Below are 19,795 nucleotides of genomic sequence, written 5' to 3'. Positions count from 1 at the left end.
TTTTTTTAGTGGGAAGATTTAAAAAAATTAGATGTTTTGGCTGATGCCTATGTTTGTTCTTGAGGAGAAATTGATTGTGAGACCCAGTGAGAGCAATCAGTTTTTGGTTTCATCTACTGATGTAATGCGTGATGGTAGAATAGAAGTGGAAAAAGAACTGTTTATGAGGAAAGGTAAGTAAAGACTTACAAACAAGAGTTAAAAGACCATCAGTAGTTGGGAGAAAATATTTGCAACCTGTCCTGGAGACAAAGCAAACACTTACATAACACTTACTCTGTGCCAGGCATTTTTTAAAAATTCAGTTTTATTGAGGTATATTCACATACCATACAGTCATTCGTGATGTACAATCAACTGATCACAGTGCCATCATATAGTTGTGTATTCATCACCCCAATCTACTTTTTGAACATTTTCCTTATACCAGAAACAATAAAAATAAGAATAAAAAATAAAAGTAAAAACGAACACCCAAATCATCCCCCCCATCCCACCCTATTTTTCATTTAGTTTTTGTCCCCATTTTTCTACTCATCCATCCATACACTGGATAAAGGGAGTGCGATCCACAAGGTTTTCACAATCACACTGTCACCCCTTGTAAGCTACATAGTTACACAATTGTCTTCAAGAGTCGAGGCAACTGGGTTGCAGTTTGATAGTTGCAGGTATTTACTTCTAGCTTTTCCAATACATTAAAACCTAAAAACGGTTATGTATATAGTGCATAAGAATGCCCACCAGAGTGACCTCTCAACTCCATTTGAAATCTCTCAGCCACTGAAACTTTCATTTGTTAAATTTCGCATCCCCCTTTTGGTCAAGAAGATGTTCTCATTCCCATGATGCCGGGTCCAGATTCATCCTTGGGAGTCATATCCTGCATTGCCAGGAGATTACACCCCTGGGAGTCAGGTCCCACATAGGGGGGGTGGGCAGTGAGTTCATTTGCTGAGTTGGTGCCAGGCAGCTTTAAACCATTTTAATATATAATTAATTTAATCCTTACAGTAATTCTATGAGATAAGTACAGTTATTATTCCCATTTTACAGACGAAACTGAGGCAGACTAACTGTAGTCTAGCTCTGGAGTCCATCCTGTTACTCTTACCTACTATATGCTATGCTGTCTCTATTTATTAAAGTTGTGAATATATAAAGAATTCATACAAATTAAAAAAAGTCCATTAGAAAACTAGAAAATATGAAATAGACATTAACAGAAAAGGAATCACAGATGGCCAGTAAACATGAATTTGTGAGGTTGAGCACAAATTAGGGAAACAGATAAAAAGTCATCAGTTTGTGAAAAAAGAAAAGTTTGACAATTTTACTATTTGGGGAAGGTTTGGGGAAACAGGTGCTTTTCCTCACTGCTGATGTGAGTTTAAATTGGTAAAGCAGTGTTGGAGAGCATTTTGGTAGTATCTATTGCAAACTTAAATGTGTATACCTGCTCAACAAAAACACTTGTACAATTGCGGAAGAGGACAAATACAAAGATGTTTAATTTTATCTTGTTGGTAAAACAAGATAATTAAAGACAACTTAAATGTCCATGAGTAGGGCAATGGCTCAATAATATGTTCACACACACTTTCCGTAGCAGCTAAAAATAGTAAGGTCTGTATTGAGAAAGGGAAGAATTCCAAGACATATTGTTGAGTAAAAAAGTAAGTTGTTAGAGTTGATATTTGTGGTTACTTCAATTGTGGACGAAGAGAATTAGTCTAATATGTAATGGTTATTTTTTTTTTAACAGGAAATATATTTTTTTGTATTAGTTACGATAGCAAAAATGACTATTGTATAAATGAATTTGATGCAAGGTTAGTTTTAAGCTGTGAGTGTCTATCTTGTTCTACTTTTGGATACAATCCTATCTACTAAAATAAGAGTAGCCAAATGTTAGGTTTAGTAACATTCTGAGTGTACGTAGACATAAAGTCATTTTTCTGTCAAGTTTTTGGGTAACTTTTTATTTTGATGTAATTTCAAACTTAAAATTTGCAAAAGTAATACAGTAAACCCCCATGTACTTTGCCTGGTTCAGCAATTATCATTTATTTTTGAAAAGTTGACTTAAAAATAATAAATGCTTTGTTTCAGAGGAATGTGGTAAGAAGATTCTGAATAATTTTGATCTACAAATATTGTAATATTTGTGTGAGTGGTGCAGAACCTTGTATTTTTGAATTTGGACAGTTTTATTTTACATAAAACTTTCTTGGTTGATGGAGGAAGTGAACTAATGTTTATTATTATTCTTTTCCAGGTGCCGTGTTAGGAAACTTAGCAAATTATTTCATTTACTACAACTTCATGAAGAAGATTGTTCTTATTCCTATTTTACAGAAGCAGCAGCAGACAGGTTATTTGTGCAGAGTTTTAAGGGGGTTAGCCAGGTTTCCAGAAGTTCTTTATGTTATCAAAGTCTACATCCTTTTCTCTAACAAGTTGCCTGTCAAATGGCTTATTGGAAGGAATTAATGAATACATTACTATTGCAAAGCAGTTGACAATTACCCCTAAATTGGTCATGGTCTTAATATAATGGCTATTCAATAAAATTACAGTGTTGCTATAAAAATTTACCTTTAGTATGTTTTTGGGGATCACAAAATATTCCTTTTCTGTCTACTTGATTCTGCTCATGTGTATTTGTGCTTGTGTTTCTTCTTAAATGCACACACACACATACACACACATGCACATGTGGGTGACCGAGACTCCTTTGTATCTAGGTGTCACTTTTTTTTTTGAAAAGCAGTCCCACTTTGGCTCTGCATTACCAGAAATAGCAACGATATCCCTTTTATGGCCAGTCCATGTTGGCCCAAGTTTTTCAGACACCTGGCTCTGGAATTTTTCTTTGCTTCTCACACCAGGCTCTCATGGTCAGTTTAAGAGCCTTGCTAAGCTTCATATAGCTTGTGGGAACCCTTGGCCTAGCCCAGGAGAGATTCCTACCATATGTGTTTCAGAGTTTGGTTTGTGACTTGAGAAAGGGGTTGGAAGGAGCTTAGGGACCAGTACACATTCAAAACTGAAACCGGAAATGGGTGAGGCAAACCACAGGAAGATTCTGCCCACAGCTTGGTGACGTATCTCTGTAACCCATGGATGCTTCCTGGCAATACCTTGCGAAACTTGCCTTTTCATGTACAGTAATTTCCTAACTTCTTATTTTAGACTGAGTTGCAGTCAGAGGTGATTAATGTGATAGCAATATAGTTCTTTGCTCACTTATTCTAGGCTGACCACTTAAATATGCTGGATTCCTGGAGTCCTGTGCCCACACAATTGCTTACTCAAGGGTACTACCTTGTTTTAGGTACCTTGGTGATTGCAGAATACCTTAATTTCATGGTGGAGTAGGAGTGCAGTGTTAGTGGAACTTACTTAGTCCCTGTTTCCTTAACCTCCCGGTCCCAGATTATTATCATAGTGCCTTGTTCTTAGGCAAAACTAGATTTCTGATAGGAATTATTTAATGTGTTGATTTTTTTAAAGATTACCAGCTGAGTGAGATTATAGAATCTCAGATTATATTTTTTTATGATAATTTATCATTTACTGGGAGTGAGAGAGAAATTGCTTGAAAATCCGACTATCTGATCATGCTAATTTATGCTTTCTAGTAGATATACCAGCAATCACCATATGCCTCTTGGTTCCATTTCTTAACTCTCTGCCTGAATAATATTACAAATGTATAATTTTCCAGTGGTATTTTCAAGTTTCAGGAAGAAAAGAGAATCTATGAAACTTTTTTTTCCTCTTCAGTAATTGTTAACTCTTTTTTCTGCGAGCCATACACCTCGGGCATCTGACATAACTCTGAAGGGGGTGAATATCAGACTCTTTGGAAGGTCATGTGTGACTGAGGCACCTCTTCTTTTTCTACTGAGAACGACTGTTATAGATTAATGAACAAGAGAAACTCTTTATCTTGTCCTAAGATTTAATTTATGCTATACAAAATATTTATTAAGTATACAGATATGGTTTATAAATGGAAGGATAATTTAATATATTGAAAACATGGTTTTCTGGTACTTTCTAGTAATCACTTAACTTCTCTGGTTCCTCTTATATAAATTTGGAATGGTAGATTTTCCAGTCATACATTGTAGTTGTGAAAAGATTAAATGAGTTGGTATACTGCCTGGCACACTGTACTCAGTTAACTGTTGGCTGTAGCATAAGCAGAAGTGATACCCAGTAATTTTCATAGTTTTCTTGATGAATAATTTTATTTAATATAATTTTATTTAATACAAATTTAAATATGTGTTCATATTTACATGTGTTTCCAGCTCTTGTAGTGTACATCAGATTAAACTGGTAGTAAATAGCAATATATAAAAACATTAGAAATCACTGTTACCCTGAGCCTTCTTCATTTTAAGTACTGTCTAAAAATTTTAGAGCTAAGGGGAACCTAGAAGATTAGCTAGTTAAGGGGCTGCAGACTCAAATATCTACAGAAACCAGGCATAGTGAAGTAAGCCAGTTAGGGACTGTTGTGATTTAATAGAGGTATGCCTGTCTACAGTTTCTACTCAGAACTGTGTTGCCAGATCTTTGATTGTTAATGAGAAACCAAAAATCTGGATTTATTTATTGTTTGCTTTCCATGTTTCTAGATGTTGGCCACAGATTCTTTTTTTTTTTTTTTTTTTTTTTTTAAATACTGTGCTGGCCAAACAAAATAAATCTCTGTCCAGCCAACTCCCAATTTGTGTCCTCTAATCTTATTTTGTATTTGTGGAGCCTGAGGTCTAGAATTCCAGGCGTTTTTCCTGTAATAGAAATGTAGTATTCTGTAATAAAAGCCTCATTTTTAAAAAAAGTAAATGAACTCCTCCAGTGTATCCAATTTTAAATTAGAGATTATCTTTGTTTAGGGCTAATGCTTGGGTGAAGGAAGTTGTATATAGATGCTAATTGTTAGGAATTTCTAGCCATGGAAGAGTACTAATTGTTACTGTTTACTGAGTACTTTGTTCTAGACATTGTGCTAAATGCTTTACATTACCTGAATTAATGCTTACAACAACCCCGAGGCATTATCGTTACCTCTTTTTATGTAGGAGGTTGCAGCTAAGGACAAGTGAAACTCAGATACCTGTTTCCAAAATGCGTTTATTTAACTTGCTATACTATACTAGTACTGTAAATGTTTTCAGAATTATGTGCACCTTTTATTTATCACAGAAAGTGAAATTAAACTTGATAAGAAAATTTGAAAGTCCTCCTAATATGTTAAAATTTTATAGGATTGTCTTATTTATGTATGACTAGGTGGCACAGCAGTGTTTTAATTTTGCTGTAAACTTGTCAATGCCAGAGACTATTTTATATATTTTTTATTTTTATGAGTAGTTTTACTAAGATATATTCACACCCCATGAAATTCATCCAAAGTGTACAATCTTTGGCTCAGTATAATCATAGAGTTGTGCATTCATCACCACAATCAATTTTAGAACATTTGCATTATTCTTAAAAGAAAAATCCAATACCCCATATATTCCCCTATTATTGACACTTAGTATTGGTGTGGTACCTTTGTCACAATTGATGATGGAATATTAAAATATTATTGTTAGCTATAGTCCATAATTGCATTAGGTGTGTTTTTCCTCATATACCACCCTATTATTAACACCTTGCAATAATGATGTACATTTGTTCTAATTCATGAAAGAATATTCTTATATTTGTACTGTTAACTACAGTCATCGTCCACAGTAGGGTTCACTGTGTTATAAAGTCCCATGTTTTATCCTGTAACTTTCCTTCTAGTGATATACACAACCTTCAACTTCCTCTTTCTACCGCATTCACACCCATAATTGAGTGCTGTTAATCACACTAACAGTAATGTGCTACCATCACCACTATCCCTGTCCAAACATTTACAATCAACCTTATTAAAAATTCTGCACAAATTAAGCATCAGCTCCTCATTCTCTACCCTCATTCTATCTCCTGGTAACCTACATTCTAGATATTAACTCTATGAATTTGCTTATAATTAATTCATATTAGTGAGATCATATAATATTTGTCCTTTTGTGTCTCGCTTATTTCACTCAAGATAATGTCTTCAGGGTTCATCCATATTGTCACATGCATCAGGACTTGATTCCTTCTTACAGCTGAATAATATTCCATTGTATGTATATACCACATTTGGTTCATTCATTCATGTGTTGATGGACACTTGGCTTGCTTCCATCTTTTAGTAATTGTGAATAATGCTGCAGTGAACAATGGGGTGCAAATATCTTTTCTCATCTCTGCTTTCAGTTCTGGGTGTGTACCAAGTAGTGGGATTGCCGGGTCATACGGCAGTTTTATACCTAACTGCCTAAGGAACCACCAAACTGCCTTCCACAGCACCTGTACCATTTTACATGCCCACCAACAATGAATGAGTGTTTCTATTTCTTCACATCCTTTTTTTTTAATAGTGGCCATTCTAGTAGGTGTGAAATGATAATCTCATTGTGGTTTTGATTTGCATTTCCCTAATAACTACTGATGTTGAGTGTCTATTCATGTGCTTTTTGGCCATTTGTATTTCCTCTTTGGAAAAATATCTATTCATGTCTTTTTGCCCAGTTTTTAATTGGGTTGTTTATCTTTTTATTGTTGAATTGTAGGATTTCTTTATATATTCTGGACATTAACCCCTTATTGGATATGTGGTTTCCAAATGTTTTCTTCCATTGAGTAGGCTGCCTTTTCACTTTCTTGAGAGTCCTTTGAAACACATATGTTTTTAATTTTTAGGAGGTCCCATTTATCTATTTTTTCTCTCATTGCTTGTGCTTTGGGTGTAAAGTCTAAGAAACTGTTGCCTTCCACAAGATCTTGAAGATGCGTCCTTACATTTTCTTCTAGGGTTTTATGGTCCTGGCTCTTACATTTAGGTATTTGATCCATTTTGAATCAATTTTTGTATAAGGTGTGAAATAGGGGTCCTGTTTTATTCTTTTGCATATGCACATCCAGTTCTCACAGCACTATTTATTGACAAGACTGTTCTGTCCAGTTTAGGGACTTGGCAGCCTTGTCAAAAATTAATTGACCATAGATGTGAGGGTCTATTTCTGAACTCTCAGTTTGATTCCATTGGTCAATATTTCTGTCTTTTTGTCAGTATCATGCTGTTTTGACCACTGTAGCTTTGTAGTATACTTTAAAGTCAGGATGTGTGAGTCCTCCAATTTCTTTTTCAAGATGTTTTTGTCTATTTGTCCAAATAAATTTGATAATTAGTGTTTTCATTTCTGCAAAGTTAGGCTCTTGGAATTTTGATGGGGATGGCATTAAATCTGTAAATCAATTTGGATGGAATTGACATCTTAAAAATATTTAGTCTTCCAACCCATGAACAAGGAATATCCTTCCATTTACTTAGGTCTTCTTTGATTTATTTTAGCAATGTTTGGTAGTTTTTTGTGTACAGGTCCTTTACATCCTTCTTTAAATTTACTCCTAAATATTTGATTCTTTTAGTTGCTATTGTAAATGGAATTTTTTTTCTTGATCTCCTCCTCAGATTGCTCATTACTAGTTTGTAGAAACACTACCAGTTTTTGCATGTCGATCTTGTATCCTGTCACTTTCCTATTCTAGTAGCTTAGTTGTGGATTTTTCAGCATTTTCTCTATATAGGATCATGTAAATAGTGGAAGTTTTACTTCTTCCCTTCCAATGGGGTGCCTTTTGTTTCCTTCTCTTGCCTGTTGGCTCTAGCTACAACTTCTAGCACGATGTTGAATAACAATGGTGATACCGGGCATCCTTAACTTGTTCCTGATCTTAGAGGGAAAGCTTTCAGTCTTTCACCATTGGGTACAATGTTAGCTGTGAGTTTTTCATATATGCCCTTTAACATGTTGAAGTTTCCTTCTATTCCTATATTTGGAAGTGTTTTTATCAGGAAAGGATGACAGCTTTTGTCAAATGCCTTTTCTGCATCAATTGAGAGATCATGTTGTGTGTTTTTTCCCTTTGATTAACGTGGTGTACTACATTAATTGATTTTCTTGTGTTGAACCACCCTTGCATACCTGGGGATAAAACCCTATTGGTCGTGGTATATAAGTCTTCTAATGTGCTGTTGGATTTGATATGCAAATATTTTTTGAGGATTTTTGCATGTATATTCATTAGAGAAATTGGTCTGTAATTTTCGTTCCCTTATTCAACCTCTGTCTAGATGTTCTATCAATTGACAAGAGTAGTGTATTGAAGTCTCCAACTGTTATTGTAGAGTTGTCTGTTCTTTCCCTCAGTTTTTCCCAGTGTTTGCCTCCTGCATTTTGTGGCCCCATGGTTATGTGCATAAAATTTTATGATGGTTATTTCTTCTTGGTGAAATGCCCCTTTTATTAATATGCAGTGTCCCTCATTGTCTGTTGTAACATCTTTTGGCTTAAAGTCAATTTTGTCTGATATTAGTATAGCTATGCCAGTGCCTTTCTGATCCTAAAAGAGGTGTTAACTCTCTTGGTATCTCAGCTACCAAGAATGTCATTTCTGAAATGTGAGAATGCCATTTCTGAAAGTTTAACTTCTTGTCAGTTTCTTCAGTCTTCCTCAAAATTCTGTAAGCCACTTAATATCCTTTATTAAATCTCTTTCTGCTTAAACTAGCTAGAGTTAATTCTGTAACCTAATCCTGATTACTTTCTTTTCTTACCCTTTATTTCTGAGAAATTAGAAAATCCTATCTCATATTACTTGTCAACGGAGTTTGGTAGATCTGTGAGCTAGATGTGGTTAAGTAGATCAAACATAGACTCAGAAATCATGAAGCAGTTTCTTGCTGAAAACTACTTTGTTCCATCAGATAGTGAGTTGAATAGCATAGCACACTCAAAAGGTGAAAGGTTGAATATTTCAACTTGGGAAGGGGAGACAACTGGATCTTAATTCTCTGGTTGCATATGCTTTTGGAAAACATTTTTTTCATTTCAGTTGTCCTGTAAGTTTGAAATTATTTCAAAATAAAAAGTTAAAGAAAGTTGGACTTCAAGTTAGAAAATAAATAAAACTAATTGGATTTATTATTGTAAATATCTAATTCATAAATCCTAGAATTCTAAAGGACCGCCTACTCTTTCTTAAGTTTGATCAGGTACTTCACTTCTTTTGATACTGGTAGTCACAGCTGACTTGTATGGTCTAACTTCCATGTTGGAGAGTCTGTCCTAAAGAATTTTTGCAAGCTGTATTGTAAAGACCTTGGTATGTTAAATGTGAAAAAACCTGATCAAGTGCAGTGTGACAATGAATCTGGATTGTGAGTGCCAAAAAAAAAATTTTTTTTCCTGTTAGATATGGAGCATGTTTATTATGATCTAATTCCAAATTCTTTTACATTCCAGGCTCTATATGGTATCCTGGTTGAACATTTGGTAAAACCTCCTCTGTATTATGCAGAGATGATGTGTCAAAGAAAGGGAGGTTGAAAATGAAGAAAATAGAATTGCTGGACAGCATTCTGGAGGGAGGGAGAAGGAAGGGGGTAGAAAGAGCACAGGTCGATGAAGAGCTTTAAATAAGAGGAGGGGCACCTAGTCATTTGACGAATAGGAGAATGGACAGATACACATTGTTACGTATTGTTTTTCCTGTATGAAAACTGATCTATTAGTAAGGACCAATCCATACTAGGCAATTTGGGAGTCATGTAAAGGGTTAGAGTTCTTGACTGACTTGAGATGAATTTAAATTTGTTTATTTTGTTTAAGTGGTAACTTGTTTTTTTTTTTTTTCCTAATCTATCAAAGGGAAATTTAACCAGGAGTAAGATACTGGTACCATTCCAATGGATGCTTTTCTTATTTTAATTTTTAAAAATTACATATTTACTGGGTGTTTCATAGGTTTCTTAAATTTCTGATGGACTGACTTGGCCTTGGGTGATAAGCAGAAAGGCTTGAGTTTATGTAGTCCAAACCTTCATTGGGAAAGCTATGCTTAAGTGATTTGTCTGAAGTCATGTAGCTACTTAGTAGCAGAGGTAAGACAGGAACATGGTTTTCACTATTCTTAGGCCAGTGGTGTTTCCCTTATGCCATTTACCTTGCTTTCCTAATTTAGTACACTGGTGACTGAACACACACAGTTACCATTCTTTTGGCCCAGTATCTCACAAGTACTTCAAAACTAGACTTCTTGAGTTGTTTAATGTTAATTCATTTAGCAAATAATTCTTGAGTGCCTACTATATGACAGTCACTATTTTAGATCTTGGAGATCAGCAATATCTTGTGTCTCTAGAATGGAGAAACCAGAAAATAAACACTAAAGTAAATAATTAACAGAGTTTCAGATAGTGATAAATTCTATCAAGAAAACAAAACAAATAGAATGTGATAGTGGAATTATCTCCTTGAGATATGGTAGTCAAGGAGGGTTTCTTAGAGGAAGTGCTGTTCATGCTGATACTGGACTGATAAGAAAGAGCCATCCATGGGAAGATCTAGAGATAGAACATTCCAGGCAGAGGCCCTAAAGCTTGAACAAGTTTGGCATGTTTGATGAATGGAAAGAAGGTGAACACTGTGAGGAAGTAAGAAGAAGTCAGAGGTAGTCAGGGGCCACTTCAGTAGGGCCATGTAGATAATGGTATGGAAATGGGATTTTATTCTAAGTGAAATGGGATAGTGTTGGAGCAGGGGAGTAACTGACCTGAAGACTGCTATGCTTTATAGAGAACAGAGGGATAAGAGTGGGAGCAAGTACATCAGTTTGGAAACTGTCATGATTGTCCAAGGAGATATGACAGTGGCTTGGACTTGGGTGATAGCAGGGAAGGTGAAGAGAAGTGGTTGGATTTGAGATTTACTTTTGTGGTCTGCTGGACTTGCTGATGGATTGGATGCCAGATTGGGTTTGGAGTATAGGAGGATGGTGAGAGAAAGAGAGGAAGATGATGGTACCATTTATTGAACATCTTGGGGAGGGGATGCATTTGGGGAGGAAATCAGTTTGTGGGGAGTTGTTAAATTTGAGATGCCTACGAGATATCCAAGGATGCAGTGGAATTTTCACATGTAGTGTTGAGAACAGGCCAGGCCTGGAGATGCAGATCTGGGAGGCATAGCATGAACACTATATACTGCAGGAAATTGCACAGGGGAAGAAGAGAAGGTGCTCAAGAACCGAGCTCTTAGGCATTCAGACATTTAGAGGTGAGGAGAGGGAGAAGTCAGCAGAGGGCCAGTGATTTAGGAGGGAAACCAGAAATGTTGTGTTGTGGAAGCCAAGAGAAGAGAGCATTGTAAGGAGATATGTCAGTGTTCACCTGTGTTAAATGGTGCTACGAGATCAGGTACAATAAAGACAGAGAAATGACCATTGGCTCTCTCTAGCCTCTTAACCTTGGTTAGAGTGATTTCAGTTGCATGGTGGAGTCAGAAGCTGATTGAAGAGGGTCGAACAGTATATGGATGGTGAGAAAGTAGAGGGAGTAACTAGAGATGATTCTTTTGAAAAGTTTTGCTGTGAAAGGAAGAACAGAAATAGAGTGATACCAGGTGTGGGGAGGTGGAGTCAAGTGAGTGTCTTTTCTTTTTGTTTGCTTTTTTTAAATTGGAAAATACCAAGGCTTGTTTATATGCGGATGAGAACAGTCCATTACAGAGGAAAAATTGATGATTCAGAGAAGAGGGATTTATTGCAGGAGTAAAGTTTTGTGGTGGTGTTGGCGAATGGGATGGAGAGTACAAGTAGGTGTCTTGCCCTTTCATCAGAGTGAGGATACAATGATGAAACGTGACTCCACATGCCCTTTTACAGGCAGCTCTTCCCTTCAGTCTTTCCAGATTCCTTTAAGAGATCAAACAGATGATCTTCTTTCTCTAATCACTTATTTTTTGTGTGCCACACTTAATATTTTCATTTGGATTAAATTCACCCTCTGTAAGGTTTACATGAAGTAGCTGGTGGTATTTAACACTGATTTCAATTTTTGTGCCAACAGGTGAAGCAAAAAATTTATTGCCATATCTCGGACCCAACAAAATGAGAGATTGTTTCTGCACCATAAATTTGGACCAGGAAGAAGTTTATCGTACCCAAGTTGTTGAAAAATCTTTAAGGTTGGTAAAAAAATCAGTAAATTATCTTATGTGTATGCATATATCATATATTGATTGATAAATTTTATGTTTTCTGGATTGTAATCATCAAGGAGACTTTCTTCATCTGAAACCTTCACTTTTCTTTTACATTTTGAGTTTATTTTTAGAATCACAGAATCTCAGAGTTTGAAGGAATGTCAGTGTTCGCTGAGCTGGACTAATTACCTTCTGCTTGGTTCTTTCTAACAATGTCTTAGACAGGTTGTCATTTGGCATCTTTAGTAGTTCACAGCTTCCTAAGCAGATTGTTTAGTCTTTGAACTATTGTGATTTCTTAAGAACTTCTTACATTCAGTTGATTAATGTTTATTATAATGAGAACCTACTGTGTGCCAGGAACTTGCTGGGTGCTCTTTATTCATGCAGCCATGAAAACAAGAGAGATGCAGTGCTTCCTTTTCATGTGGGTTTTGATTGACCCAAAATGTATCTTTCTCTTCATTGTTCGTAGTTCTTTCAAGTCAACTGTCATATACCTCAGTCTGTTCTCCAGGCTAATTGTTTTTCCATTCTCTTGAACTTTCCCCAAAGTATGTCATTATTTTTATTTTTTCTAAAGAATAAATTACTTCTTAAAGTTCATACAAGTCACTTAACCTACCACTGCATTATCAGGGAATAAACTCTTAGGTTAATTTCTCATCTTTTGAAGGTGTAATAGCACTTTGAGAGTATCATACTAAATTCTGATTTGTAAAATTTTAATTGCCCACATCAGCCCTGTACCAGTGTCTGTAATTCTGGTGCATAGCTAGGTTGGAGGGATACAGTCTTGTTTAGGGATTAAAAAGGCAAAGCAAGGAAACAGAAACTTTTTGGAAAGAGATGACCTATGTAAATTGTATTTCAGGCCACTGGGTGTCTGTTTTTGATGTTCTTTTTCTTATCTGTTTTTCTTTACACTTGCCTTTTGTTCTCTAAAGTTTCTATTTTATGTCTTTATTTTCAGTACTTAAACCATTTTAAATGTCTATTGAGCTGTTCATAGGAAACGCATTGTTCACAACTGAAAATACCTTAGTAACCCAAAGAGTTAATGCACATTAAATCCTTAGTTACTGTTCTGGTTTGCTAATGTTGCCTTTTCACAAAACACCAGAAATGGATTGGCTGTTATAAAAATGGCTTTATTTGGTTACACAGCCTTATTTGGTCATAAGGCCATAAAGTGTCTAAGGTAACGCATCAGCAATCAGGTACATTCACTGGAGGATGGACAATGGCATCCAGAAAACCTCTATTAGCTGGGAAGGCACGTGGCTGGCATCTGCTCCTGAGTTCTGGATTCAAAATGGTTTTCTCCCAGGATGTTCCTCTCTAGGCTGCAGCTCTTCAAAACTGTCACTCTTAGTTGCTCTTGGGGTGTTTGTCCTCTCTTAGCTTCTCTGGAGCAAAAGTCTGCTTTCAACGGCCATCTTCAAACTGTGTCTCATCTGCAGCTACTCTCTCAGCTTCTCTGCATTCTTCAAAGTGTCCTTCTTGACTGTAACCAGCTTGCTGCTTCTGTCTGAACTTATATAGTGCTCTAGTAAACTAATCAAGGCTCAACGCTGAATGGGCAGGGCCACACCTCCATGGAAATTATCTAATCAGAGTTATCACCTACAGTTGGGTGGGTCGCATCTCCATGGAAACACTCAATCAAAGAATTACAGTCTAATCAAGTCTAGTACATCTGCCCCCACAAGATTGCATTGAAGAATATGGCTTTTTCTGGGGGACATAGTATAGACAACCAGCACAGTTACAAATCCCCTGTACCTATAGTATTAGAATTCTGGTGTTACTTATATATTACAAATGATGAAACTGAGACTTAGAAAGGCTGAATAATTTGTGCATTTAATAAAGGAATTTAGATACAAAACTGAGATTGGACCTGAAGCTATTTAAATTTCAATTTGTTACTTAATGTGCACTGATTCCATATCATACAATAATCAGTGAGATACAGAACTAACTAGTGACTGTCCATAAATTGAATACTTGTGGTGGTTTACGATTTGTAGCCTTGTAGATAAGTAACTAAAATTAACCTACTTTGTATTTTTAACCTTTGACTTTCTGGAATTTGTGTTAGGGAATATGATGAAACCAGTTTTTTTGTCTGTCTTAAATTATTTTTCTAGATGCATAGCAAATTGGGAGATATTTTAATGCTAGCAGTGGTTGCTTTAGATAATTGCAATATAGTTAGATGAGGTGCTTCTTAGATTCTGTATATCCTCTAGCATTTTTCCTTGTGGGACAGAGCAAAAAAATCTGTAGTATATACTCCTGTTCCCTTTGCTTTCATTTCAGTTTCCCCAGTGCTTGTGGATATTGTGATAAGCTGTTAAGCAAAATTCACTAGATACCATTTAGATCTTTTATGTGTTCTGGATGTTATAGTTTTTAAATATAGGCTGGAGATAGACTTTTTATTACGGAGGAATAGGAGTCACTCTGGTATTTATAGCTCCTAAACATCTACCTCATATCCTTTTAGGAAGTAAGTAGTGTGTAAACAAACTGATTAACAGCAACATTGCTCACACCTGGTGCCTCTTCTCTACACCAGGACTCTCCTCATGATTCCTGGTAGTATGCATACTCACAGGTCAGTGGTATCAATAGAGTGTTCTCATGGCTGTTTACCAACCCTGTTGAAAAGGCTTCCTTGTAAGGCTCAATTAATTAAGTTTAAAGATGTAGGCTCTCAGATGTGGGGATTAGGTTGTTGAGCTTGTGAGGATACAGTGATACAGATAACTTAATGAATAATTCTTATTTGGCTGTAGAATGTATTTTTAAAGTAATATTTGAATGTGAATGAGCAATACATAAAGGAATTTCTCCATTTTATAATTGTTTATAAAATGATGCAAAGGAGAAAATACCAAAACATGTCATGCCTTTGCCTAATAGTTGTTTTTACATCAGTTTCTATGTTGAGACTAATTGGTTAGAAGACTCTGGTTACTTTGATAGGTCAACTTTTAAAAAGTTTAATTTTGGTTCCATTTGCAGTAAGAAATATATTGACAAAGTTTGATCAGGCACTGTACTAACAAATAAAAAGCTGAGTCAACTGTGGTAGCATATTCAATTGTGTACTCCAGAAAAATGTATTCTTAATCCATTCCTGTGGAAGTGAACCCATTTTAAATAGGACCTTTGGATAAGGTTACTTTTAGTTAAGCTGTGGCCAGTTGAATCAAGATGGGTCTTAATCCTATTACTGGAGGCCTTATAGAGTTAGCCGCAGAAAGAAACTCATGGGAAGAATCCACAAGTCAGTGGAACCCAGAGGAAAAAGAGAAGACATTGCCATATGACAGAAAAGCCAAGGACCAAAGATCACTGCAACCAGCCACAGAACTACACAGTCTTTGGGGGGAAAGCATTGCCTTGCTGGTGCCTTGATTTTGGACTTCTCCTAGCCTCAGAACTGTGAGCCAATAAACTCCTGTTGTTTAAACCATCCCATGTTATAGAATTTGTTTTAGCAGTTTGGAAACTAAGACAACTATTTTCTGGACAAGATCGGAAATGACTTCTGTAAGAGTATTTATTTTACTCTGCATTTCCGTTTCTCTTTTAGTCGTGGCATCCTGAAGATACTGTACTTCCTGGTGACATTTTAAAAGTCACATTTACTTCATGGTGACATTTTAAAAGTATCTTTTTGTTCTTTTAACATTCTCAGGAAAGGGATATTCTTGACAAAAGATATTCCCTAGAATTTCACAGATTCATGTCTTCATAGAAGAATTTAAATCTGATCAAAAGCATTCTTAAAATGAATTTCTAAAAATAAGCTATCTTTAGGAGAAAATCTTAACTTGGGAATTGGCAAAGATTTCTTAGTATGCAAAAAGCACTAATCATAAAAGAAGAAAGTAGATAAATTCTGTTTCAACAAAATTAGAACCTTCTGCTCTTCAAAAGAAAATGAAAAGGCAAGCTACAGACTAAGGTAAAGTATTCTACAAGACTTTTATTCCAAATTTATAAGAAAGCAAACCCTTGTAACTCAATAAGACAGACAATCCATTTAAAATAGGATGACAGAAGATCCGGAGATCCAAGTTATTATAATGGCCAAGAAACACATGAAACGATATTCAGCATCATTAATGATCGGAGAAATGAAATTTAAAACTATTTTGTATCACTTTAGAGTCTAAAATATAATATATAGTGATGGAAATTAGATCAGTGGTTGCCTGTGGCAGCTCTGATGGGTGTAACTGCAGAAGGACACGAGAGAACTTTCTGGAGAGATAGAAATGTTCTGTATCTTGATTGGGGTGGAAGTTACACATATAAATAAATTTATCATATCACATTCACTTGGAATGGCTAAAATTGAAAAGACTGTCAGTACCAAGAATTGGCTGAAGTTATAAAATGGAATCACCAATTTGGAAAACAGTTCGACAGTTTAAACTTTCCCCTACCCATTTAACTCAGCAATTCCACTCTTAGTTGCTTACCCAAGAGAAATTAAAGCGTATGTCTGGAAAAACCCTTGTATAAAAATGATTGTAACAGCTTTATTTTTTATATTCTCAAACTGGAAACAACTCAAATGACATGAGTAAGAGAATAGATTGTGTAATTTTCATACAATGAAATACTACACAGCCATTATAAGGAATGAACTAGTACTATATACAATATGGAAAAATATCACAGACATTAAGCTGAGTCAAAGAAGCTGAATGCAAGAATACATACCATATGATTTCATTTATATGACATTCTAGAACAGATCTATAGTGATAGAAATCAGATTACTGGTTGCTTGTGGCAGGTATGAGTGGGGGTGACTGAGAGGGACACATGGAGACTTAACCTCTATACTTTAAACTGAATTTTACTGTATGTGATTTATACCTCAATAAAGTTTATTTAAAAATAACCTGTTTTGGGGAAGAGATGTCTATCTCGTGCAGGATCTATATTTTCTAAACAGTATAACTCTACAGTCGGTTTGTTCAAATGACACCACAGTTACATGGCACTTTGAATAGGAAGTGAGATATGGCAGGTTTGTATAGGTTGGAGTGAAATAGTGACACATCTCAAAGTAATTTGGGCAGAGAATAAGAATTTATTTACAGGGCCCCCTGAGGAGCTGGGGAAAAGTTTGAAAGTGTTGGACTTCCTCACCTGGACTGATGCTGATGTTGTCACAAACGTTAGGATTGGTGGTTTGATGTGCCGAGCCCTCTATCATGGGACTTGCCCTTATGAAGCTTGTTACTGCAAAGGAGAGGCTAAACTTGCATATAAGTGTGCCTAAGAGTCTCCCCCTGAGTACCTCTTTGTTGCTCAGATGTGGCCCTCTCTCTAACTGAGCCACCTCGGCAGGTGAACTCACTGCCCTCCCCTGTACATGGGACCTGACTCCCAGGGGTGTAAATCTCCCTGGCAATGCAGGATATGATACCTGGGGATGAATCTGGACCCGGCATTGTGGGATTGAGAATATCTTCTTGACCGAAAAGGGGATGCAAAATGAAACAAAATGAAGTTTCAGTGGCTGAGAGATTTCAAATGGAGTCAAGAGGTCACTCTGGTGGACATTCTCTCTTATCTAAGAGATAACACCTCTTAGGCTTTAATGTATTGGAATAGCTAGAAGTAAATACCTGAAACTATCAAACTCCAGTCTAATAGTCTGGACTCCTGTAGACGACTGTATAACAATGTAGATTACAAGGGGTGACGGTGATTGTGAAAACCTTGTAGATCACACTCCCTTTATCTAGTGTATAGATGGATTAGTAGAAAAATGGGGACAAAAACTAAATGAAAAATAGGGTGGGATGAGGAGGATGATTTGGGTGTTCTTTTTTACTTTTATTCTTATTCTGATTCTTTCTCATGTAAGAAAAAGGTTCAGAAATAGATTGTGGTGATGAATGCACACTATATGATCATACTGTGAACAGTTCATTGTACACCACGGATAATTGTATAGTTTGTGAATATATTTCAATAAAACTGAATTTAATTAAAAAAATGACTATAACTGAATTAGTGAAAATAAACCAATTCCCAAAGTTTTTGTTTTTTTTTTTTAAATAACCTGTTTTGTTTTTTTTATATATACATACATACATGCAGGCATACCTCAGAGATATTCTGGTTCAGTTCCAGACCACCACAATAAGCAAATATCATAATAAAGTGAGTCACACAAATTTTTTGGTTTCCCAGTGCATATAAAAGTTATGTTTAGTCTATACTGTAATCTATTAAGTGTGCACTAGCATTATATTTAAAAAAATACAGTGTACATACCCTAATTAAAATGTGACACAGATTCACAAAATGAGCACATGGCTGTTGGAAAAATGGCAACGATAGACTTGCTTAATGCAGGGTTGCCACAGACCTTCAATTTGTAAAAAGAACAATAAAGCAAAGCACAATAAACCGAGGTATGCCTGTATTTTTTAAATGTTAAGATTTTATTTACAAAGTTTCTTTGTTATACAGAAAGTAAACATGCTGTTAAAATCTATTTGTAAAAATATATATATATTTTAAAGTAGCATTTTGCATAACATTACCCATTTTAGGTGCTGTATATTACTGTGATAGATGTAGCTTTGTGTATTTCTAAGACAATGATGTGTGAATAACACTATCCTCAGCTTGCATTTGTTCACTTTAGGTGACCATCACCTCAGGCAATTACCAGGTCTTTTGTCCACAGGCCTCCTGAAGAGTTGTTTGTTGAGATGTAATCCTGAGAATTGGAGTTCTCTCAGCGTTCATCTTGGTTTGTTCAGGATTTATTTGAAACTCAGCATTAAGAATTATTTTGAAGCTTTTGAAGCTTTCTTCTATAGCAATTTAGTTTGATTTTACTGAATAATAGATTTAATTTAATAAATTTTGCTGAAAGTGGTATTATTTGAGAACATGGTTGAATTTAATCAGTTTTTTTCCCACTTCTGTCTAGCCCATTTTTCAGTGAAGAATTTTACTTTGAGATTCCAAGAACTTTCCAGTATTTGTCTTTCTATGTTTATGACAAGAATGTTTTACAAAGAGACCTTCGTATAGGTATGTACTATTCATAATTATCTTTAATCACAAGATTGGTGTTTATATTCATTCTTTCTCTATATATGAAGTATAGAAAACTACAGGAAAATAAGTGCTCACCAGTTCTAATCATTTCTCTAGACTTGATGTTCATTTGTCAATTTGATTTTTAATTTTTATAGCCGGCTTAGCTGACACTTCCCCAGGGAGGCCTTTGCTGATCCCCAAGTCACCAGGCGTTATGTTTTCATAGTACCTGGTGTTCCTTTTCCATTGTTCTCATTACACTTTTTCATCAGTTTGTTGTTTAATATCTAGTTGAATATGCTATTTAGGAGGGCAGGGACTATGCCTCACAGAGTGTTCAGTAAGTTTTTGTTGAATGATTCAAATAATGTTTTTGTACAGCAGTCACACTTTGATCCTCCAAGATCATCTGTTTTGGAAGGTTTTCTGATGGAAGTAATAATTTGCTTTAATCTAGATATACTTTTCTCCCTCGCTGTCTTGGTAACCAATAAATGTATTTCTTAATTGTCTGAGATTGAGGTGTGAGCATGGATTCTAGAATG

General features: G+C 35.6%; 1 protein-coding gene across 5 annotated transcripts in view; it reads left to right on the top strand.

The window, feature by feature from the left end:
• RASA2 (RAS p21 protein activator 2) overlaps positions 1–19,795 on the top strand; it is a 126,654-nt gene that overhangs the window by 11,910 nt on the left and 94,949 nt on the right. For 3 of the 5 annotated variants that reach the window (XM_037843689.1, XM_037843683.1, XM_037843712.1), the window contains exons 2-3: positions 12,017–12,134; positions 19,138–19,241. In XM_037843689.1, coding sequence (XP_037699617.1) covers positions 12,017–12,134; positions 19,138–19,241 — 222 coding nt within the window. Of the gene's footprint in view, positions 1–825; positions 2,375–12,016; positions 12,135–13,784; positions 14,776–19,137; positions 19,242–19,795 lie in introns of those variants that run through there. The other 2 variants (XM_037843698.1, XM_037843705.1) reach the window with 2 other exon arrangements.

Source organism: Choloepus didactylus, chromosome 1 (assembly GCF_015220235.1).
Source record: "Choloepus didactylus isolate mChoDid1 chromosome 1, mChoDid1.pri, whole genome shotgun sequence".
NCBI classification, from domain to species: Eukaryota; Metazoa; Chordata; class Mammalia; order Pilosa; family Megalonychidae; genus Choloepus; species Choloepus didactylus.
This window is presented reverse-complemented; position numbering and strand designations above follow the sequence as displayed.